Genomic DNA, 24,996 nt, shown 5'->3' with positions numbered 1-24,996 from the left:
ACTCCAGTGATTGAAAATAAACAACTTTTGTTTAAAAAGCCCATCTTGTGGAGATAAGAGGACCAAGAGTGTTCCTCCGGCTCCACGGGAGTCACAATGGTACCCTCCCCCCTAGTTTTAGCCCCTTCTGTTCCTCCCTCATAGCACTCTAGCAAGGTAGGCACAACATTGAAGTCTTTACTCGTTTGAGACGTATGTGGAGGCATGAACAGGCCCAGCAGTTACACTCCAAAGACAGGGCCCAGATTAATTGTCAGGCTTAATGCCCTGCTTGCAACATCTTTGTTAATATTTCTGTGTTTCAGTATAAATTTTTTTTTTTGACATCCATTTGCATCTGTGCTCCTATATTCATTCCTCATATTTGGACTTTCTTTTAAATCGTGCGTGATTTCCTCAATTATTGCTGGATCCTGTGATTTGTGGATGAAGCATTGGTCTTGTCTGATAAATTGCTACTTTGGCCTTTGAGGTTGTGCTCCCCAGCAAAGACTGCTCTATCATTGCTCCATTCCCAAGTTTATTTGCACTTGTAAGGCTTTGTTGTTAAGAGCTGTTTTCTACTGGCATTCCGTCGTTTACTGCAATGAGTGTGCACCCCTCAGCTGAAGTAGCAAAATGTTTGATAATTATACTGGTTAAGTAGCCTGTTAGTTGCTGAAGAAACATGGCGGTTTATTTTTCATTGCTGCTCCTAAAGTTGCAATCTCACGAATTGCACGTTTGAAAGTCAGATACTTCTGCGATTTTATTAGTAATTATTTAATAACTGGTTTTTTAAAAAAAAATGGTTTTCTTTCCTTTTTTAGTGAAAACGCACATCGAGCCCCTGTGTCACGGTTGTTAAATATGTTGAACTGATTTGTTCTAGCCTAACTGACAGCAGTTATCAAGAAATAACCTTTGCTGCTCTGGATTGAGCTATTTATGCAGCTACTTCATTCAGCTGGGTTTTATTCATTCTCCCCACACTGCACAATTGTTCCAGCCGCTCAGCCCTTTAACTTCTCATCCGATGGCCTGGATACCGCAGTATGCATTAACTGTTCACCGCAGATTGCAACATCATCTTCATAGAAGGACGATTCAGAAAAGGCTGGCCCAAGGCTGGCCAGCAGTCACCACAACCGTTCTGCAAATTTGCGCAAAGATCACAGACTGTTTCTCACTCATGTTTGCATCTGCCTTTTTTTTATTGTTCTGATTACTGAGCTATTTTTACATCAACGAGGCTGTGTATTCAATATAGTGAAAAGAGGGTCAACCAAGCAAAGCAGAAGGCTGGGTCAATCTGAGGTACTGAATTCTTATCAGCCACCACCAATGTTGTGTCATTTTATTCATGACCAGATATGCCTTCTGGGTTGGCACAGGTCTCCCTGTCAATTCAAGACAAAATGAATTCCCCTTTGCTGTTAGACTGCTGATACTGTATTTTACTGTATTGAGCAGCTTATCTAATAGCCAGCAAGACTCCCCAACAGAGGGAGCAAGAGAACATGATTTATTCACAAATATAGGTCTCCAAGTGAGAGTATAATACTGATGCTGGAGCTCACAAGCTGCCCTGAATTGGAGCGATTGACTAAGGTATACCCAGAACCCCTAAAATTCTGGGGCAATTTCAGATAAAATTCTGTACTAATTACATTCTACGGGAGGTCTATCTAGAGTCTGTGGCACATCACAAACTGGTTTTAAGTACAACTTAGCAACAGGAATATTTAGATTTTTAAAAAAGTACAAGTTCAGATTGAGGCAGGTGAGCTTATGTCACTTAATAATGTGGATAGCGAAATGGATAGCACTGATTCTGAGGGCTGGAGCAGAAAGGGAAACTGAGAGCTGAAACAATCAGCCAATTTACCTGCAGCCAACCAGCCATGCCAGCTCGCACCAATTAGCCAAGGAGGCTCGCATCCCGCCGCTCGCAATCAATCAGCCAAGCTGGCTGACAGCTCACAGCTCGCAACCAATCGGCCAAGCCAGACTGCAGCTCGCAACCAATCAGCAGCCAGCTAGCAAGCAAGCAAACAGGTCAGCTAAGTCACCTGTAGCCAGAAGACCAGCCATTTGCAGCCGCTAACAACCGCTCAGTTTCCAGCAGCCATTAACAAAATGGAGGACTGAGGCTCCCTGGTTACTGGGCACAGCAACAGAGGAGAAGCGAATTACTGATATGCAATAAAGTCACTTTTTTTTTAACATTATCTTGCAGATTGCACAGTTCTCAGTTAATGCAAATATGTTTTGTAGCACCAGGCACTAGATGCTGTAGATTGAATCCTCTCAATGCCTTTAATATAATCAAGTTTAATTAGAAAAATCTGATTTGCATTAAGTTTTGTGAACTGATAGCTTTGCTTCCTTCTATCACTGCAGCTGTGAGTTCAATGTATGACAACTACGCATCGACAGAAAGACCAAGCACTTGCTACTGCCTGAAATGTTAGAAGCAAAAAGACAAGCCACAAATGCTGGAAATGCACATTGGGTCCATCGGCATCTGAAAGAGAAAGGTTAACCTTTTGGTTGTAACTCTTCGCCAGAACAGGTTTTTTTCTTTTGTGAATTTTGTACTCATTAAGGGGCGGGGGATGTTTTTGCTGGCCAATGGAACATTTTCTATTTTGGGCATCTCCTATTAGCATCAAGCTCTCCCTTGCCAGGTAGAAGCACAGGTTAAATGTAAAGCCAAGCTTTCAACGCGATCTGCTTCACCAGCATATCGCAACTCCTACTTCAGAATAGCACCTCCAATTGCAGTGGTGTGACATTTCCTATCTCTCATACCCAGCCATCAAGTCGCCTCTTTGAGTGAGACTGACCACTAATGGTGCCATAGGAGCAGATTTGTGCTGTGGACTTGCACACGTGAGGAACTAGGCTGTTACTAACCAAACTTATTTCAACTGGGATCTTTACAGCCAAGAGGAGAGTTTTATCCCATCAGTTTGGGTCAAATAACTTATTCCTAGGAAATAATTTGAATTCAAGTTCCCCATTGAAAGGGAATGGAGCATCTTCCTTTTGGATTCCAAGTGTTTGCATCACGAAGTTCCATGTCAGGTGTAGCGCAGTTCGATGCAGAGTATAGCTCCTTCTACTTTGCTTCGACAATGTACCTCAGCTTCAACCTGAACCTCAGATGAGCGCAAAGTGTGGCACATTTTCACTGACTACACCAAGCCATTCTTCCAGTGAGATTGCCAATTTAGTGCAGGGTTAGGAGCAGCTTTGCCCTTTCCGTGTGGAACTGGATGGAGATGGCCCCAACTCATTTCACACAGGATCGTTGCAGCCAGCAGACAGAGGAGACTTTCACACCATTGGGATGGGCTACGTAGCAAGAAAAATTGCTTGCTGATAAATGGTTAACCTAGTAGCTTAGATTGTGGGCTCTTGGAGCAAAACCATCCAGTGTACATGCTGAGCAATTATCTGCATCTACATATCAACCACTGAAAATTGGGGAAGCAGGAACTGAGCCAGCAACAGCATTTATAAAACAAAATTGTCATTCAGAATACAGCCTGACATGTATTGATTCAATTATTCATATAACTAAAGAAGTAATATGGTGTAGATTTGCACCCACTTCTGATGATGGGTTACATTAGGTTAGATTTTATTTTTCATTCAGAAGCTGATTGGCCTGCTGTGAACTTCCAGCATTTTATGTTTTAATCTGTGCCTGAGTGTTCCTTTTTTTCATATGGTGGAACAGGCAGGAGTTGATTTGAATGGATAACAGAAATCAAGTTTCATTGAGGGCCATTATAAACCAGATAGTCATCTCGGCATTAGTCATCCAAATGATGCACATCCTCTGCCACTTGCAGTACAGTCACATGTTCTGTTCTCTTATATTAAGTTGCCATTACTCCTCTCACCAGCCCACACTGTTTGTGTGAAAGCTGTGATTACAGCGCTCTGCTGGCGATTACCATTGCGTCTTGCATTTTTATGTTGCCTCATCCATTTTGCTAAGTGATCATACTTGTTTCTGTGTGCTGTCCATTCTCAGAATTCCAGGCACATGGAATTTTCCTTGGGACTCCAGAAAAGTAAGGACGTAGATGATGTGAATAGTGGAGATCCTGTAAGAAGGCTGGAGGTCTTGAGTTCTCACCTTATGCCAAAGGGCAGGATAGAACAGTGATTGGGATGGGGGTCAGGTTTGAATTCTTACGTTTCCTTTGCTGATGGAACTTAGTTGAAAACTAGAATAACTAATTCTGTCACATCATCAAACACAGAAGTGAGTGGAAAAATTGTTGGTCTATTTTTAAATGAATAGACTTTGCTGTTTGTGTGCCTTTTTTTTTTGCAGCTTTCCAAACAGCCCACTCAAAAACAGAACTCTGTGACCCAAAACCAGCCAATAACCCCATGGATGCCAATAGGAAACAGTGAGCTCCATGTTAGTCATTTGAATGCTGCACATTCTTTGCCATTAACCATGAAGCCATGGTAATGCCATCTTACCCCAGGCCAACATACCCATCAATTTTATTGAGTCCCACTGACCTAAGATGTGCGTACTTTTAACCTGTTTATTGAATTACTTGCAGGAGTCCTGACACTGGGGGCATTAAATTGACAATACTAATTTTCAGCCAATTGGCACCGCAGACTTAAGCAGAGTGTCAGGGGTTGGCCTTCTGGACATCTTAAAGGATCTCTGTAGTGCAAGTTAAGGCTAAGCTTCATACCATCCAGTTAGCAGTATGTTCCATGGGTTATTCAGCCCTACTGATGGAAATATAGAACCTAGCTAGAAATCAGAGAAGGTGCGACATCATGAAAATGAAAATGCAATGTATTTACAAATATTGTGCTAATAATTATTAAGCAATCAGAATAATTATGATTTCCTTAACTCCAATCTACAGTGTTCAGCATAATTATTATGGCCACTATTTTGACCAACTGTGTATTCATGACTTTTAGTAAACCCCCAGACTGGTCTAAGCAGGTGGAGTAAGTATCTCTTTTCTTTATTTCCTCTCAATGAATGTTTCCTTTTTGTTCAATCTGACTTATCAAAATATGCTGTGCATGCTGATGAACACATGACATCTTACATAGCATTGAGAAGATACAGGGGAAGATTATGGATCCTCCCAGTTTATTCCACGAGTGAGGAAGGGTTTGTCAAAATGGCAAAGTGTGAAGTGTGCTGTGGAGCTGCACCTCACAAGTGGAATAAAATGGATGCTCCACTATTTCTGCCTTGTGTCTTCAGTTTATACAACAGATGTGGAAATAATATGTCATTTAAAAAAAATAATGATTCTAATGGGGATTGTTAGAAGTGCAGAGGGTCAGTTTAATAAATACCTTCCATGTCATGCATACTGGCTGACCTCGTTTTAGACTCTCCATCTTGAAAATCTTAAATCAAGGATTGAGTTGGATTCTTGGACCACTTCAGCACAAAATGCTGTTGCTTCCATGACCTATGTCAGAGAATTGGGGTGGATGTTGGGCTCCAGGTGAAGGCAGAAAATATAACATTTGTCATGAGCTCTTGCCCCATTAGATCAATTCATAAAGCAACCATTGCATATTAAATTTTGGGGGAGGGTCAAGTAGTTCTAACTGCCACAGGATGAATATTGCGAACACTGGAGTTCGATTGCTCTCTTGCTTATATTTCCTGTTGTTGTATAAAAAAAATTGCATGCTTTTCCTCTTAAAATCTTGCAGTATGCACATGCTGTTAAGAATAAACTGCAAATATAGTAGTTATGAATGGTACAATAACCTGGCATGAAGAACAAATATGAGTAAAGTAATTACTACAAGCCATGTAGAATGGAGAGTGAATTGAATTACTTAATAGCATCAAATAAGCCCAAAAAATCCCATTCGTCCTGAAAAATACATAAGACCTATTTTGAATTTGGGCATTTGCTCTCATGTATTACTGCAGATTATCACTTTTAATAGAATTCAAAGAACTAGACTGAAGCATGATTTATGAACTGGGCTTTCTAAAATACTGTGTGTAACCACTTCTTGGCTGTGACAAACTGGTGGCAGTAACTTGTGTAGCATAAAGATTTGGAAATGCAGTGAGTTTATGATCTCCAGAAGCCTGAGTAACGTAGTTATTCATTACGGCAACAAGGGATCGAGTTTCGAGGGAACCCTTCCTATAGACAGCAAGTGAAATGAATTATCCTTGTGTGATTAGCCATGTTAATTAGCACAGTACCCCCTGCCATACTTCAGGTTATTTAAAACTGTTAGAGAACTGGCACTGTTTGGTGTTCATCTTCAGAATGTCAACACAGCTTATCTGATGACGTGACAGCTGAGAGTACCAGCCAGTGCTGAACTGAACCATGCAGATCAGACAAGTATCAGATTCAATCTCTACCTTGTGCTGAGTTAGCTGACCTCAGCCAGATTGACACGGGAGGGGTTAAAAAATATCAACCAGTGTCTATGATCCTGAACACTATTCCGTGATCTCTGCTGGAATGTGTGTGCGTGTGTTTGTGTATGAGATGGCCCACTAATGGTAAAATGGTTTGAAGGTACATCTCAAGTTCATACGTGAAGACTGGCCATTTGCACTGGAGGGCGATAAGAGAGCCTCTGGGAGCTACCGTAGAACGTGCAGGGAGAAAATAAAGAACAATATAGAGATACGTGTGGTTTAACCTTCTTAGGATGTCACAATTCCTGTCAAGAGCAGGACAGGGAATGATTACTGCCAATAAAGATTATGATTCATGATGTCCAGTGACACATTGAAGACTTTCAACCTGTTTTAATCCTGTATTCATTTGGAAATGGAATTAACTTCTACAACACATTCAGTGAACCTCTTCAAGCTCTTGGCCTTAGCCATGATTTGATTCTAATCTGCTAAAAGTCTCCAGAAGTTAAGAGCAGTGCTTTAGAAGGTGCCCATTGCATATTTGCATGTGTATTTTTCATTTTATTTTTTCAAATGGATTTCAGAATGTTCCTATAATAGTACCTAAAACAGCAAAAACACTGTTGTTGACTGTTATTGCTGATATTCTCACAATGTTGCTGTCATTACAAAGCAATAGGAAGATGCACTTTGTGGCCAGTCTCAAAGTTTAAAGAAGAACATATTTCTTGATTGCTTCTTGTGGTTAAAAAGAAACCTCCCCCATCAATTTGCTGATGCTACCTGCCTCTGCTTCTCACAATGTTGCTGTCATTACAAAGCAATAGGAAGATGCACTTTGTGGCCAGTCTCAAAGTTGAAAGAAAAACATATTTCTTGATTGCTTCTTGTGGTTAAAAAGAAACCTCCCCCATCAATTTGCTGATGTTACCTGCCTCTGCTATGTCACATTCACCACCCTTTGTGAGTAAATATGGTTTTGTTTCTTTATCCACAGGTACACATTTACCGGCATTTATACATTTGAATCTCTTGTAAAAATGATTGCAAGAGGATTCTGCATAGATAGCTTTACGTTTCTACGAGATCCATGGAATTGGTTGGATTTCAGTGTAATAATGATGGCGTAAGTAATTTCTAATCTCTAGATTGTGTTGTTTGTGATTCAGAAAATATTTATAATTTAATGATTCAGATGCACAGGTAAAATGCGATGTTTTAATCTGTATGAAACTGTCGTTTTCATTTAACAGTCGATGAAGATATTTATTTATTCAAAGTTTTAATATACTGATTGCTTTCAGTAATATTACAAAACCTCCAAACGTTTTGGTTAGCATAATTTGCAGTGAAAAAGTTTGCGATGCCTCCAGTTTAAGGGTTGCAGCTGATGATGAGTTGACCTGTACAAAGCTGAGATGGCAGTTACAGTCCCTGCAACATTTTGAAGCTGACTTACACGAGCACTGACAAATAGCTCTATGTTATATGGATCTAATTTTACCCGACAGGATTTCTGTTGAACTAAATTGGACTTGGAAGCCTAGAGATGGTCATGAAGATGTAAAGGTTACAATATTTAATATAAATGATTAAAGGTGTTTAGCAACCTGGCCTGTTTAACCTACACAGTTGTGGTGATGCTGGCATTGATGCATTGATACTTGTCAATCCATGAGTATTGTGGTCTTGCAGATCTCGTGTATTATTCAGTGTTCACAGGTGGCATACAACATTATTTATTGCTCTTTATCTATTGGTGACCATGTTCCTTTTTGTTGCATTTATCTGACACTGACTCAGCAAATTCATCTGCCTGAATCCCCAATAGTTCAGATTGCTAAACACCTTTTGAACAGAAAATGAATTGTTGGCACATCTTGTTCAAACATCTGACATTGCACAGATAATTGTGTGGGCAGTGTTTAAGTAAAGAGAATCGTTAACCCTTTGAGTGCTGATCTGGAATATTGCACCATGCAGCACCTTTAGTGTGTCCTTGTCCACAAGGATGATATCTGTTTCACAAAGAGGAACAAAAATTAATTTGGAACATTAACAGTTCTTATGGAATAGGTAACACAAGTATAGGTAGTACAACTTCTATTTTGTGCCAGTGCCAAGTTGCTGCATCATCTTGCAAGTACCTGGTTTGTTTAGTTCAAGGAATATCCAGTGGTTGACCCCTGACTGATTTGTCACCCTCTCACTATCTGCTATCAGAAAAGGCACCTAGCTGAAGAACAGAAGGATACATCACTGAAGAATCTTATCAATAGGTGTGAACACCAGGCGAGCACCACATAGCAGGCTTACAGAAGTAGAAACTTGCAATTACAGACAATGATGTGCAAGAACAGCACCCCTGAAGGAAAAAAGGTAATAACATTTGGCTGGAGTTACACATGGCCAAGATGGTTTCATCTCCAAGGATCAACGCTTCTTTTGGGAGTCACTAGACTTGTTGATTGTCAAGAATATTTTGGAGTCTCAACTCCTTTCTTTTCCAAAAGAGAGCATTAATATGGCATTTAAAAGGAACAAATTCAACATCAAATGGAAGAGTAAGGTAACTTGACTTGGTACATTACGAGACACTGACAGCATACTATGTGACAGCAGCAGATTGGCTTCCAGGAATGATTTGACATTGTAGCCCTGATTTCAACTCCTGGGCCTCATTTTGCATGGGTCTTGTGAGTCTCCTGCCTGAACTCAGCGGAAAGCACGAATGGGCCAGTAGGCCGAAGCAGGATTTTGGAAAGCGGGAGACCCACTGAGGACTGGAAGGAACAACGCCTGGCATTCGTGTAAGTGGTTAGAAGAGGTTGCTCAGGAGGACATTGCGGTGGGAGGAGGGGAGAATGGAGCAGGGCAGAGCCAGGATTTGCTTATGGGGAATGGAGGAGTACTTCTGCTTCACTTGGCTGAAAAGGAAACCAAAAAATTCAGTCTGGTCCCTGATTGCCTGGCTTGAAAGCCACAGTAGCTTCACTGTGGAGGCTTCAGGTTAAAATTGCAGACAGGCTCTGGCTTGGCATTGATTTGACCCAATCACAAATCAATGACACATGATTATTTGGCGGAATAGCGAATGATTGTTGAAACTTGGCATATAAAATATAACTAACATCCTCTTTACTCCACTGACTTTTGAAGGACACATTACCATGGTCCTTAGTTGTTGACCACTGAGCAAGCAGTGAAAGAATAAAAGAAACGATTTCTTCTAAATGCTATTTGTAATAAGAACAATGCGGTCATGTATTCACAACTTAAACTTGGACAGTGCCTGTGAGGTAGGCCGAGACGAGACTCCTTGAAGGTGGACCTCAGGAAATGTGGCCTGTCTGCCACAGACTGGGAGAAAAATGCACAAGAAAGAACTACCTGGGGAGCAATCTCAAGCTATGGCCTTGTTTTCCTTTGAACAGCAAAGAACACAGGCAGCTAAGGACAAAAGGCAAGCTAGAAAAACTGGGCAGTCCCAACAAAATCAGACAATTCATCCTTGCCCACGCTGTGGAAAGCCATACAGGTCCGTAATCGGGCTCCACAGTCACTTGAGAACGCACAACAGATGACTCTATGCACGCAAGAAGCAGCCGCACAACAGATGACTCTATGCACGCAAGAAGCGACCATCTTAAATAACAAAGGGAAACTGGTGACGAGTAAGAATATGCTTCAGCTTTTACACACACACATTTTTATAATTTAATTGCAAATAACAGAGGAAATTTTCCCTCCCTGCCATTATAATAAAACAAGGTATATTTATATTAGCATTCGATGAATTGGGCAGAATAAAGTATTGCTGGCAGTACATTCAGAATTCATTAAGCTCTTATGAAGTAAAATTCCATCAGAATGCAGCAGAGGGATGGATTGTCCATACCTGATTAAGGATATGGGAGTCTTGCCCAAACAGTTGGTTTGTAACATTAGATCCCAGGAGGCAGTTTTATTACTTGCAGAATAAGCTACATCGTAACTACTTCCAACTCTCCATCTTTTGAAACCAAGAGCAGGACAAAGCATGAAGCAAGCTTGACATGTGGTTCTCATTGAGACTGGAAGAGGCATTTTGCTCTAAAGTTCAACATCTTCAGTTCAGCTAGTGAATTTTGTCAAGCCACATTAATTGAACAATGAAATATTAACTGATTTCTTGGGGCCGCTGAAGAGTAACTGCCAAAAAGGGAGATGGAATATAGGCCTTTAAAATAATGAAACCTATTAAAGATGTCCAATTAGCATGAAAAGAAGTTTGTATTCCTGGAGCCCTTACAAGAAATGGTAGACATAAATCAAGGGACAAGGCATTCATTTCATTTACTTATTCATTTTCTAGCTCAGTGATGGATGCGAATGCGACTGAATATTTAAAGAGGAGGTAGATAGATTTTTGAAATATCAGGGAGTTGAGGGCTATGAGGAGCTGGCACGGAAGAGGAGTTGAGGCCTGGGGCAGATCAGTCATGAGATTATTGAATGGCATGGATGGCTTGAGGGGCTGAATGGCCTACTCCTGCTCCTATTTCTTATGTTCCCTTCACCAGGTTTGCTCGTGTGACTGCATGTGCTTTCAACCACCAGCCTGAATTGTTTTTTTCCTTTATTCTTTAATGGGATGTGGGCGTCACTGGTAAGCATTTGTTGCCCATCCCTGATTGCCTTTGAACTGAGTTAACCACATCGCTGTGGGTCTGGAGTCACATGTAGGCAAGACCAGGTAAGGACAGCAGATTGGTTGGAGTCATACCTAGCACAAAGGAAGTTGATTGTGGTTGTTGGAGGCCAGTCATCTCAGCTCCAGGTCATCACTGCAGGAGCTCCTCAGGGTAGTGTCCTAGGCCCGACCATCTTCAGCTGCTTCATCAATGACCTTCTCTCCATCATAAGGTCAGAAGTGGGGATGTTCACTGATGATTGCACAATGTTCAGCAGCATTTGTAACTCCTCAGATACTGAAGCAGTCCATGTCCAAATGCAGCAAGACCTGGACAATATCCAGGCTTGGGCTGGCAAGTGGCAAGTGGCATTTGTGCCACACAAGTGCCAGGCAATAACCATCTTCAACAAGAGAGAATCTAATCATCACCCCTCGACGTTCAATGGCATTACCATCACTGAGTCCTGCACTATCAACATCCTGGGGGTTACCATTGACTAGAAGCTGAACTGTCTAACCATATAAATACTCTGGCTACAAGAGCAGGTCAGAGGCTAGGAATCCTGTGACGAGTAACTCACCTCCTGAATCCCCAAAGCCTGTCCACCATCTACAAGGCACAAGTCAGGAATATGATGGAATACTTCCCACTTGCCTGGATGAGTGCAGCTCCCAAAACACTCAAGAAGCTTGACACGGTCCAGGACAAAGGTCCAGCCTGCTTGATTGGCACCCCATCCACAAATATTCACTCCCTCTGCCACTGACACAGAGTGGCAGCAGTGTGTAACATCTGCAACATGCACTGCAGGAATTCACCAAGGCTCCTTTATCAGCACCTTCCAAACCCACGACCACTACCACCTAGAAGGACAAGGGCAGCAGATAGATGGGCACCACCACCTGCAAGTTCCCCTCCAAGTCACTCACCATCCTGACTTGGAAATATATTTCCGTTCCTTCACTGTTGCTGGGTCAAAATCCTGGAACTCCCTCCCTAACAGCACTGTGGGTGTACCTACACCACATGGACTGCAGCGGTTCAAGAAGGCAGCTCACCACTACCTTATCAAGGGTAATTAGGGGTGGGCAATAAGTGCTGGCCCAGCCAGCGACGCCCACATCCCATGAATGAATAAAAAACTAAAATTCCCTTCCCTAAGGGACATTAGTGAACCAGATGGGTTTTTACAACAGTTGATGATAGCTGTCTTGGTCACCACTAGTTTATATTCCTTAATCAAATTTGAATTTCACCAGCTGCTGTGCGATTTGAACCCATGCCCCTAGAAAATTAGCTGGGCCTTTGGATTTCAAGCTCAGTGACATTGCCACTACGCCACCATCTCTGACTGTCTCTATAACAATTACTTTGATGTTAGGTGCGGCTTCATCACCGTCCTGTCAATTGATGCCTGTTTGAGGGATATACATGAAAATGCTTTTTTCTTCTATTATCAGCAGACACTGATCCAACTTGGCAATGAGAAGGTTTTACTCTCCCAGAGTGGTAGTCAGTATACTGGCGATGCCAACGAGGGCATCATGGTGAAAATTGCTTTCAGTATGCTGAAGCTGGAACAGGAAAAGCATTAAAATAAAAGCAAAATACTGCAGATGCTAGAAGTCTGAAATGAAAAACAGAAAATGCTGGAAAAACTCAGCAGGTCTGGCAGCATCTGTGGAGAGAAACAGAGTTAACGTTTCGAGTCCGTATGACTTCTTCAGAGCTGAAGAGAGGTAGAAATGTGATGAGTTTTGTGCTGTTGACAAGGGCGGGGTAGGTGGGAGGAGCAGGTGGAGCAAAATAGAAGGTCAGGAATAGGTTGGACATCATGAACAGCAGGTACACAAAGTTGAATATGTTTCTAAACAATGTGAAGTCGATTCTTCAATCCTGTTCATGGAATTGAAGGTTGATAGCAGGCAATGTTTTGAAGCTGAGAAGTTTCAACACAAAATGCTCAAGGACATTTATTCAAAGCTTTTGGCTGAATAGTACATGAGCTATAGCAGCAAAAAGAAAGTAATATTTACTGGAAACACCGAGGAATATTAAAGGCATTGTCAAAATGTTCTTCAGGAACATCTGAATGATGAGCAAGGAAATCAAAATGTGCGGACAGAGACCCTTTAAATGACCAAGTGACTCCTCTCAGCTGCTTTGGAAGACCGGAACCAGACAAGGCCTAAAATGATGATTCTGGAGTCTGAGGCTGACGCATGAAGAAATGAAATATGGAGGTTCAATATGACCCTTATCCCTCTGACTGCTATTTTTCAACAACATGTTTCAGCCCTTTTTTCCCTTCAAGAAATTTAGCACTAATCACCCAATTCTGGGTTTGGCAAAGAATCTAAGAATTAAAGAAAAGCTTTTTCCTCTGGAAAATTCAGCTACCCATTCCTGCAACCAAACTTGCCTCCAGACAGGAAGAGAATCACAATGTAGACCTTGCTTTTATACTTATAAACCAAAGAACTTTTACTGATATATCGCATTCCCATAATATTTGATTACTCTGCATTTTCAGTTATTGACATCAGTACACAAGTTTTGGAAACTGCTGTATAGGGCAGAGGCTTAAGATACCAATGAAATATATAACTTGCCTAAACTTGAGATTTTCTAAATGTAAACATGCAAGGAAGTTCAAAGCAACTTAATTACGATGTGTGCAAAAGCCCAATTTTTAACTCTAAGTGAATAGGCTTTGACTGAGTTAAAATCAGGGTCAAATATTTAAAACAATTTATGCTTTCAGACTTCGGTAACTGAATCTGTCATAGGAATAAATAGGACAAAGCGTGACCAAGTACATCAATATCACCATCTTCTTCGCTGAACTGGAGGTAGTTAACAGATGTAGCTGGGAGGGTGATGTTGAATTTGTTGCACAGAACTGCTGAGTTTACAGGGAAGGGCCCAATGAATTTACCCGACTTCCGAGAGGAACTACTCAAACCTGCAACTGAGGACAAAGTGCTTAATATCATCTACCTTGACTGGAAAGTTCTGCGTAATTGGCATATGGCTAAAGTGAAAGCTCATTATATCCATGGCAACTGGAAGCAGATGATAGTTATCAACATTGTTAGCAAGAGGTGGTTGCAGTGACCATTGGGGTCTTCCAGGGGCCGGTTTTGGAGGCTCAGCTTTGATGAATTTCAGGGAGTGAATTGTAAGAATGTGTATGTTTGTGAATAGTACTAAAACATGTGGGGAAGGAAGGTGTTCTGTGGGAGAAAGATTTAGAGAGATTGGGGAGTGAAGCTATAAATAAGTGTAATCTGATACAGTGAAATTCAGTGTTAATACACATCTGTGTTAAAAATGGTAAACCTATTTCTGTAATCAAGAGAATATTATTAAAGATGATGAATCCATCAGAAGGACAAGTTAAGCACTGATATCGTTGTCATATTGTGTGCCAGCAATTGGGGCTTTCAGGATGACTCCACATTAGCTGTCGAGGCTTTGATGAGGCTACACTGAATGTACTGCATACAGTTTTGGTCACTACAGGCTAGAACTTACTGTTGCCATATTACCAGATATGACATTCTCAGTCTGTTGTTATTGCCGCTGGTAATTTCTTGCCTTGTGCCAAACAAAAATACACACTAAAATTGGAAATGGTACAAAAATGAAGAACAAGGAAGATACATGGACTTGAATAAGTGTTCCAGAACCTGGAATCTTTCTCGTTGGGGAAAAGGAAGACAGTAGTTATGTACCTAGAGTCATGCCAACCATATAGTATGCCAACGAACTTTAGAGGTTTGGACAAGTTTACAAGTTGAGAAACTCAGGAGCACTATTGGTATGAAAGCTTGACACTGTGACAGCAGGAAAATTACTGGCTGTATCCAGGTCCAAGACATTTGTTGAATGATGGACTGCAGTGGTGCTGCTAAAGAGGAATTTAGGTGTTCCGTTAAGTTGTGGATGATGACAAACCTACAATCAGGATACCGCTGTGGGGAAAATAAGGGTTCAAAACTGTTTCTTTGTGGAAAAGGGATTGAAAGTTTCATAAGATACAAAAGGATGAAAAAGCAGCTTACCTCTAAAGTGACTCATTTGCAGGTTGTCATCATTTTTTTTAAATTATAAATTTTTGTCAGGTCAATGGCCTGTCATGGGCCAATGAATTCTCCAAAACAGAATGAACAAAGCATGCACATAATGAAAGACACAATTTTAAATATTTTTTTAAAAAAGATATTTGATAAACATTGCTTTGGTGCAAAATGTTGCCATGGTCCTCAAAGGGTTAAAATATAACCACAAATAACTGTGATTTAATTCTGCAGGTATGTAACAGAATTTGTAAACCTAGGCAATGTTTCAGCTCTTCGCACTTTCAGAGTATTGAGAGCTTTGAAAACTATTTCTGTAATTCCAGGTAAGAAGCCTGTGGTTGGTGTTAGGTGTTGAGTAGGCCCCGTGTACCTCTAGTTGTTTTGTGTCTTGTCATTGTGTTTGTGTGTGACCTCCCTTATTGCAGATATGTGACAGAGTTTGTGGACCTTGGCAATGTCTCAGCGTTGAGAACATTCAGAGTTCTCCGAGCATTGAAAACTATCTCAGTCATTCCAGGTGAGAGCCGGTTTAAACACAAAGGCTGACTTTTCCCTAATGGTGCAAAAATCTTTTAACACATTTATATTGCATGATAAACTCATCAGCTCACTCGCTTCATGCAGCATTGTGTTGAAATGTTATCATTTTGACCAATGTTTTGAATTCAGTCTCTTGGTAGATATTGTTTGATTTCACTGGAGATATGCATGAACGGCTAATTAGGCAAAAAAAGCACAAAGATTTTCATCTTTTGCCAAAAAATGTGGGGTCCTACATTTGATTTCAGCACCTTGGGCTAAGATTGTGAAAAAATCAAGTAGGCCTCAACCCTCCAGGTCACTATCAGGTGGGCCCCTACCCTTGCTGGACTGGTGAGGTTAGAATTTGGCTTGGCAGTGTGCCCCCTCAACTCCATGGCATGCCGAGGCTTGTGTGTGGGCTTATATATAAAAAGTGGTCAGTTGGGTATGGAGGGTACTTGGTGCCCATTGGAACTGTGCCCCCAGATTGATTCAATGCCTTCAGGGAATGGAGGGGAGGAAATAGGGCAAAACACACCTGCCTTAAGTAAAGATTAACTTACAAAAAGAAACTTGTGATTCCCATTTTTTTTCTTTGCTTGTTTGCATGGGTCATGGACTCTGGTGAAGGGATGGGCAGCTAACCTTGAGGACCTCCTTCACAGCCACTTTCAATGGCCTGCTGGACCATCCACTTTGAGTTTGCTGTCAGGTGGAAAATCTGCAGTGCCTGTCGTCTTCTTCCATTCAAACCGCCCTCCTGCTTTGTCACCCAGTGCTGTGTTGTCGAACGGAGGGTGGGAAGTCGTTGAGTGAATGAAGTCAGAAAGGCACCCGGGGATGGGATTCCAGCCCATATTTCACAGCTGGTAGCGCTGTAACACACTTGCACCCAGGAGGCTTAGGAAATTATTATAATTGTATTATTTTTCACTTTCCACATAAAATATCTTACATCTGTGTAATATTGGCATGACCAGAGATGGCGCCTTCACAGTTGGATGAGGATTATCCTGCAATAAACAGCCTAAAATTTGTAGTGAAGATTAAAAGGTTGCTAGTGAAGACAGATTTAGGCTTTCTCCACTGCTAGTATCCACCTCATAGCTCCTTCTCAACATTAACCTGAAGCTCCCGTGCTTAATGTGATTAATTCCCAAATATATCACAAGAAAGTCTGTGCATGAAATGGTCACCATTCTTATTTTCTTATCAAATTACATTCACCTGCATGGCAGATAAAGATTTTACAGTATTAAAGTTTCTGCACACCTATATGTTCTCCTTTCAAATCTGGTAAGATGGCTTGAAGTTATTTGACTTTTGCCTGCATTTTTAATCATTGCTGATGAAAAAAATACATCTTTCCATGAGAATTAGTATTTCACATTTTCATATAATTGTGTTCTCGATTCAGCCTTGGCGTTTAAAATATATGCATGAGTTGTTATTGTAACCTGCTTGTGTTGTTCCCTCTGAATTCATACTTTTGCTCCCTTATATGATGCTTCAAGGATTCTTTGCACTTCGAACAACTCTATTCTACCTCTGCCACACTTGGATTATATATTTCTGTATTGAGCCAAAGAGAATAACCGTATCTATTGAGACCTAAACATATAGAAAGTTACCACGCTTTTTGTATAATTTCTGCACTGAGCTTTTATGAGAGAACTAATGTCATTCATCCGATGATGGCTGCATTATTGAGAAACCGTCACAGAATGGATGGCTGTTAGGGTCTTTGTGCAAGGAAAGCTTATCTTTTTAAAAAAAAAATTATGACAATTGAACCAGCAAACTCTATGGGTGGAATTTTCCACTCCCACCAGCAGCAGGAATTGTGGCGGGCGGGGGAGCAAGATGTGGCGGGAGGCCAGGAAGCAGCTTCCCGACGTTGGGAAATTAGTTTGGAACCTTGGTCTCCTGACTTTGCTGGTGAGTTAAAGACGAGTGTTCAGCTGATCTATGTCGTGAGCCTCATTTGGATCTCATGAATGCTCATTAAAAGCCCAACACATTGGAATCTTGTACCCCCCCCCCCTCCAAATTTAACACCCCATCTTCAGGACTTTAGAATGTTCTGTTTCACGATTTTGCATAAGTGGCGTGCACCTGGTGAGGTTGACTTCTTCCTGGACTTTCAGGTCAGTAGACGCTACTTTCGCCCTCCTTTCACACCGTCACTGAGAGATATCAGCTGCCAAGGCTGGGCACAGGGGAGGGGGTGAGACCAAGCCAGGACTGAGGGGGTTGCAGTCAAAGAGCAGAGTGGAAGTGTGAATGGCTGTCCGTGTGCCATTCAAATATGGCACCCGGGTGTTAGAGCCTATGAAATGACGATGGAGAGTGGGGTGGGGGGCACATCCTGCCCGGTCCACCACGAGATTCAATGTGCTCCTCACGGCTGCATAATTAATTAACTGAACCGCGCAAGACCTCGTGTGTTCAGCTGCCCTGCTCTACAGTGGGAGTCGCTCCGACTTTTGCGTCTGCCACTAGACTTAGGCAGGGATTTTCTGGCCTCAACACCGGCAGGTATTATCGTGGGTGGGATGGGAAAATTTGGAGAGCCATAACGGCTTTCTAAATTTTTCCTTCCCACCCGCATCGATGCCCGCCCTTAGTCCCTGGAACGGAAAATTCCGCCCTATATTCATGGAAACCATGGGCAGAATTTTGCCGTCGGTGAGCAGGGGGCGGGGCCCGCTCACCGATGCGTAAAATGACGCGGGATGATGTCAGGCGGAACCCCTGACGTCACCGCGCTCCATTTAAATTTTCAGGAAGGCGGGGGCGCAGCAAAATCAGCTGCGGGCCCGCCAACCTGTCAAAGGCCAATTGAGGCCATTGACAGGATCATTTAAACAATTAAAGGACTTGCCTCTCCAACCTTAAGGTTGGCGGGCAAGCCAGGAGCCCCGGCGGCAAATAGAGAAAACATGAAACCTCATCCAGCGGTGGGATGAGGTTTCATGTAGGGTTTAATAAAGTTTTAGTGAAATTTATTAACATGTCCCATCTCGTGTGACATTGTCACATGAGGGGGACATGTTATGGATTTTTTTTTCTATTTTTAATATTTTTCAAAGTGGAAGCGATCTCCCTGAGGCTGCACTTAGCCTCAGGGAGATATGCGCTCCTTCATGCACATGCGCAGAAGAGCGCACTCTCACTTTTGGGGAATCCCCCCTGCCCGCACAGGGAGCACATAGCGCTTCACGCCGGATGTCATGCTGGGCAGGCCTTAATTGGCCTGCCCACTTAAAATGGCGGTGGGGCCCGCCCGCCGGAGATTGGGTCGGGCCCACCCGCCCGACAGGCAGAAAATTCTGCCCCATGTAACATTCTAAGCCACTAATACCACTCTGATCTTTTTAAATTTACTACATGAAGCCTATTTTGTTTGTTTGTGTTTAAAAAAAACACACACACAATGATTGCTTTGGCCATGAAACCTCTGCAGAATATTGAAAAAAAATTCAAATTGTAAGCCTTCCTGTCAAACATCCAGTTTTAATTGAGGCATCCCAAAATCAGCTTTTTAACTCTCTGCAGGTAGAGAGCTGTGATCGTAGGTTGAATTGAAGCAGGGAGTAATTAGAATCATTTGAGATGTATGATAAATCTTTTCTTTGAAAAAGTAAAAATGTAATTAAACTGGGCTTTGATTCATGAGGTATTCCTTTGCCTACATAACTTGGTATCTGAAAAGATAAAAATTTGCATTTCTATAGAACCTTATCCCTACCTCAGGACATTGCACAGGTGATCACAATCAATGAATCACTTTTTGAGTGCGGTCAATTTAGTTAAGTGGGCAAACATAACATGCAGAAAGAACGCTCAATCAGCAAATGAGATGAATGACCAGTTATCCTTTTTTGCTGGTGATGTTAGGCCAGGGAGAAACGCTGTCCAGAATACCGAGAGAACTCCCTGGTCTTTGGAAGGTTGTCACTCAGGCATGAATTGAATAGGCAGATGTGGTTTTGGTTAAGACAACACCTTGAACAATGCAGCGCTCACTCAGTACAAACTGAAGGGTCACTCTAGATTATGTGCTCGAATCTCTAGAGTAGGGATTCAATCTGCAGTCCTCTGGCTCTAAATGACTCCTAACTTAACCTAGCAGACACTGAGTGTGCCCCTCATAGGATTAAAGGAGATTACCTAATTATTCTCACTGTATTAGTATTTTAACATCCACTACAGCGATGTTTGAGAGTTTTGGTTTACCATGTTGTGCCCTTCAGAGAAGTTATACAATGGTGTGCTTCTATTTACCAATAAAGGTTAGGTAAGTATGTCTAAAAATGTACCAATGGTAGCCATGTAGGAGAAGGAAGTTTTAATAAAAAGGTGCAAGAGATAATAGGACATCCAGTAAACTTGAAAAGGTGGAGCAAGCAGCAGGTAGGGGCCGCTAAAATAACGCTTCTCCCTGGCAAAGGAGGATAAAGATTAATTGCTGTAAAAGAGATGATGGGTTGACTTTGGAGAAGAAGACAAGTTCAAATGGTTGGCTCAGAACCTTCAAGAAATTTTGAACGCACCTGAACTGCAAAAAAAATCAATGCTTCTGATAAGCAATGACAGAATGTGAAGTAAAATGAAGCCATATGAACTCAAAACAAAGAAGTTACCAAAAACCTGAAGACTAGAAAGGCATTGGGAGCTGACCATAGAACAGGGAAAATAATCAAAAATGGTAGAAATATATACCAAAATTAATAATGGATCAGTGATCTATTAGACTGTAGGGTGACTTTACTATCAGTCTCACAAAAGTATCCAATATCGTGCTGCCATATAGGACTAGTTAGGCTTCAGACAACAGAATGGACCTTCCCTCTATCAGAAGGCTCGAAGTGGGGATGTTCGCTGATGATTCCGTAGTGTCCAGTACCATTCACGACTCCTCAGATACTGAAGCAGTCTGTGCTCATATGCAGCAGGATCTGGACAACATTCAGGCTTGGACTGTTAAGTGGAAAGTAAGATTCGTACCACACAAATGCCAGTCAATGACCATCTCCAACAAGAGAGAATATAACCATCTCCCCTTGACATTCAATGGCATTACCATCACTGAATCCCCCACTATCAACATCCTGGGGGTTACCATTGATCAGAAACTGAACTGGACCAGCCACATAAATACTGTGGCTACAAGAGCAGGTCAGAGACTGGGAATTCTGTGGTGAGTAACTCACATCCTGACTCCCCAAAGTCTGTCCACCATCTACAAGGCACAAGTCAGGAGTGTGATGGAATACTCTTCACTTGCCTGGGTGAGTGCAGCTCCCACAACACTCAAGAAGCTTGACGCCATCCAAGGCAAAGCAACCCACTTGATTGGAACCCCATCCAACTCCTTAAACATTCACTCCCTCCACAGTGACAGCAGTGTGTACCATCTACAAGATGCACTTTACCAAATCACCAAGGCTCCTTCAATAGCACCTTCCAAATCTACGATCTCTACCACCTAGAAGGACAAGGGCAGCAGACACATGGGAACACCACCACCTGCAAGTTCCCCTCCCAGCCACTCACCATTCTGATTTGGAAATATATCACCGTTCCTTCACTGGTGCTGGGTCAAAATCCTGCTACTCCCTCCCTAACGGCACTGTAGGTGTACCTACACCATACGGACTGCAGCGGTTCAGGAAGGCGGCTCACCACCACCTTCTCAAGGGCAATTAAGAGTAGACAATAAAGTGATGTTCACATCCAAAAATATTTTTTTTAAAAGTGTTGGATTTCAAAACACACAATCAGTCATTACCTCTGCCACTGAAGGTGGGCAGAGGTAATATTTCACCCTATTTGTTAGTCTGTTTGTAAACAATATATCTCAAAAGCTAACAAACAGATTTCAATGAAACTTGGTCCACTGGTTATGGGCCAATGAAGAACTGATTAGTTTTTGATGAAGCTTCAAATCTGGATCTGGATCCTGGAATTTTTTAAAGGATTCATTAACATTGGGGGATAGGGTGAATTGACTTCTTTTTTTAGAATGTTGTCGGTTGTTTTATTTGGAATGTTGTTGGTTGTTTTAGAATGCTGTGGATTGTCTCAGCTGCTGTGGTGCAATTTGTCACAGCTGTCAAAATGTGAGCAGAGTTTTCAAAGCAGGTTGTTGGATGTGGATTGGCCTGAAGTCTCCTCAGTGAGGCAGAAGCTCTTAGTAAAAATAATTCTTTTGTTCAGCTTTGTAGTTACAGAGCATCAACCAGGCAGGGGAAAGCCTCAGGGAACAGCTGATATGTAATAATTATATTTGAGGTAACACAGCGTGACAGAGGTATGTACTCTACTGAGTGCCCTCTTCACTTGTTTATATATTTGGTTTTTTTTTCAGTAGTATAGTGCTAGCTTTTTCAAGAGCTTGTGTGATGGTGTATTTGCAACTTACAAGGAACAAGAGAAATTTTGAAGAGCAGTGATAAAATAAGGTAGAAGAGGTTGTGACAGAGAGTTTGGAGGTTAGCGATGAAGGTAGTCACAATCAGTTGACATGCCCCTTTTTTGTTCAGGAATGCAAGAGTTGTTAGAGGAGCTTCCTCAGATACAGGAGCAATGTTCAAGTCTTGGATGAACTTAAACTTGATACAGAGTCCAATTATGAGAAAAATGATTGGCATGAGAAAGAAAACGAAGGTTGGAAGGAGTTTTAGCAATGGAGATATCATAGGAGCTCCATTTGAAGTTAAAAGGGGTATTGAGATCACAAATGTCAATAATCAAGCATCAATTAGTTGCACTTTTGCCTTTGAGTCACACACTCCAGGATTTGAGCACTTCATCTGGGCTGGCATTTTGCTGCAGTACTGAAGGAGTTTTATGTTGTAGGAGGTGCTACCCTTTGCTGAGACGTTTCATAATTTGTTAGTTTTGCTGATTCAAGAAGATTCCATTGCACAATTCGAAGAAGACCCAGGTGATATCTTGGCCAACATTCCTCCCTCAACCAACACTACTGAAAACAAACTAGTTGGCTGTTCATCTCATTGTTGTTTCTGAGGTTTTGCTGTGTGTAAAATGGCTGCTGCATTTGCGGAAGTAAGTCACCGCATCACATCTGTAGCCCATTGAGATAGTTTTGAGGGATATAAAAAGATGTTGTATAAAGGCATTTCAGTAACTCTATGAACTGTTGATTTTGTTTTTAAATATTAGGCAGAGGTTTCCTCAAATTACCTGCAGCACCTCAATTGTAATTTTGAACATTCTTGGCGTCTTTAAATTAACTTCCCTTCCACCTTCAAAGAGTTGCATCTCCAATGACAAGTTACAAACTGCCAAATCCACATTTACTCTCTGATTGGACTCTTTGATATTTTGCCTAATCTAACTGCTAATATATATTTGTCTGCAAATTGCAACCAGTGTATAAAATAAATGCAATTGTTTTTTAAAGGGCATGGTTAAGTGGCAGGTAGTGGTTTTAAACCAGTACTCGTGGAGACCGATGCAAAGCCAGCAAACTGGATTGGAACCACTTGCTGTACAAGTGCCTGGCCACACCTCACAAGTGTCCAAATGTGTGTCACGTTTTGATGTTTTATCAGTTTATTCCTAACAATCTGCTGTTTGGCAAAGTACAAAAGGTTTAAAAGGCAGTTTAGAAAGGTTGGGCAGAATATTGCCGTCGGCATGTGGGGGCGGGCCTGACACACCGACGGGTAAAATGATGCAAGATGACGTTGGGCTTGTGTCCTGATGTCATTGCACGTCATTTCGACATTGCATTCGGCAGGCGCGTGCTGGAGGCGGCTGCACGCTCGCTGAACTATCAACGGCTTATTAAAGCCATTAAGAAACCAATTGACCTTATTAACAATGTTGCCCATCCAACCTTAAGGTTGGCGGGCAGGCGAAGAGCCCAAGCAGCCTTCGCCTTTTCCAGGAAACCTCATCCAAGGATGGGATGAAGTTTCCTGAAGGTTTTATAAAATTAATAAATAAACTTTGTACACTTCACAAACATGTCCCAGCTCATGTGACACTGTCTCATGAGGGGACATGTTTAAATAAGTTTTTACTTTATTATTTAAAAACTTTTATTATCTACTTAATCTCCCTGAGGCACGGAGCTGCCTCAGGGAAATTGCTGCGCTCTTTCACGCGCATGCGTGAAAGAACGCCGGCCCCAACTCTCCCTCCTCCCCCCACCCACACAGGTAGCACCTTAATTGACCCGCCCGTGTAAAATGGTGGTGCTCCCAACCGGCCCGCCTGACATAGGTAAGATTCTACCCGTTGTTTCCAGTGCAGACTCAAACTATTGAGAGGTGTCCTGCTTAAGGCAACCCCATACTTTTTGCCAACATATAAAGCACTGTAAGCTCAGGGAGTTATGCTACTTATTTTGCTTCAGTGTAAACCAGGTGCCACTTTGCGTCAACACTGAGATGCAGATGTTGGTGGGGGGGGCAGTGGTGGCAGGAGCAATTCTCTTGTTTGGAGCCAAGTTCTAGGAGGGCGGGAGCTCTGCCCACCCCTCCATATCTACCCTACCCCAGCCCTGACCCATTTTCCTGAGTCAGGTTTCATTACATTTGTATGATGGGTTCCAGACGGGATTCCCACTGCCATAAGGGAGTCTACCAGAGTGAGCAGCAAAACCTTGGTGATGTTGCACTGGGGACACCACTGTAGCATCAGAAGAGGCAGTGAGGAACATTAAAGGTGCAGAATTGCCCTACAAATCGGGAGGAAGTCTCATATTGAAGGCCTTGGCAAAAACTGAGGCTTTCAGCAGTTTAGTGCCTGGGGTTAACTGGTCGGGCAAGAGGCGGCTACAAGATCCTTTCCCTCCACTGGGTAAACCTTTCCACATGGCAACACCAGGAAGCAACAGTAACAGAAGTGGAAGAGTGGAAAATAGCAATGGAGCAAGGCCCCGCCTAACCCCCCCCCCACCCCACTCCCATCATTTGCATATGATGAGCAGGAAAGACATGGCCAGCGTCAGATCCAACAAAGGCGATGAGAGGAAAAAAATAGGCCTTATTGCCCAAGTTTTCCAACATTTTCTGCCACAATCCTGCCTGATATCCAGTGGGATCATAGAGGGGAATACCCCTCAGATATAACTGCCCTGTAAGGGTGATAGTATATTGCCCTATTTGTGTTGTTGTGAAGTAATACTTCATAGCAATTTGGAATAACTCCAGAGATGGGTCCTCACCAGACTGTGATGGGCCGTGGTGTGAAAACCCCTGAAGGATGCAATCTTTTCTTGGATTTGACATGACCACCTGAAGTGGTTTGTCAAACCTGCTTTTAAAAAAAAATGCCACAG

At 42.2% G+C, this 24,996-nt stretch overlaps 1 protein-coding gene across 5 annotated transcripts in view; it reads left to right on the top strand.

Moving 5' to 3' along the window:
* The window catches only part of LOC144672613 (sodium channel protein type 8 subunit alpha-like), a 233,689-nt gene that overhangs the window by 48,474 nt on the left and 160,219 nt on the right, over nucleotides 1-24,996 (top strand). For 2 of the 5 annotated variants that reach the window (XM_078534433.1, XM_078534432.1), the window contains exons 1-3: nucleotides 4,902-4,983; nucleotides 7,392-7,520; nucleotides 15,387-15,478. In XM_078534433.1, the coding sequence (XP_078390559.1) occupies nucleotides 4,913-4,983; nucleotides 7,392-7,520; nucleotides 15,387-15,478 (292 nt within the window). In that variant the 5' untranslated portion in view covers nucleotides 4,902-4,912. Of the gene's footprint in view, nucleotides 1-4,893; nucleotides 4,984-7,391; nucleotides 7,521-15,386; nucleotides 15,479-15,580; nucleotides 15,673-24,996 lie in introns of those variants that run through there. The other 3 variants (XM_078534435.1, XM_078534434.1, XM_078534436.1) reach the window with 2 other exon arrangements.

This window comes from Cetorhinus maximus, chromosome X (genome assembly GCF_964194155.1).
Source record: "Cetorhinus maximus chromosome X, sCetMax3.hap1.1, whole genome shotgun sequence".
NCBI classification, from domain to species: Eukaryota; Metazoa; Chordata; class Chondrichthyes; order Lamniformes; family Cetorhinidae; genus Cetorhinus; species Cetorhinus maximus.
The sequence above is the reverse complement of the archived record's forward strand: the minus strand, read 5'-3'. Positions and strand labels throughout refer to the sequence as shown.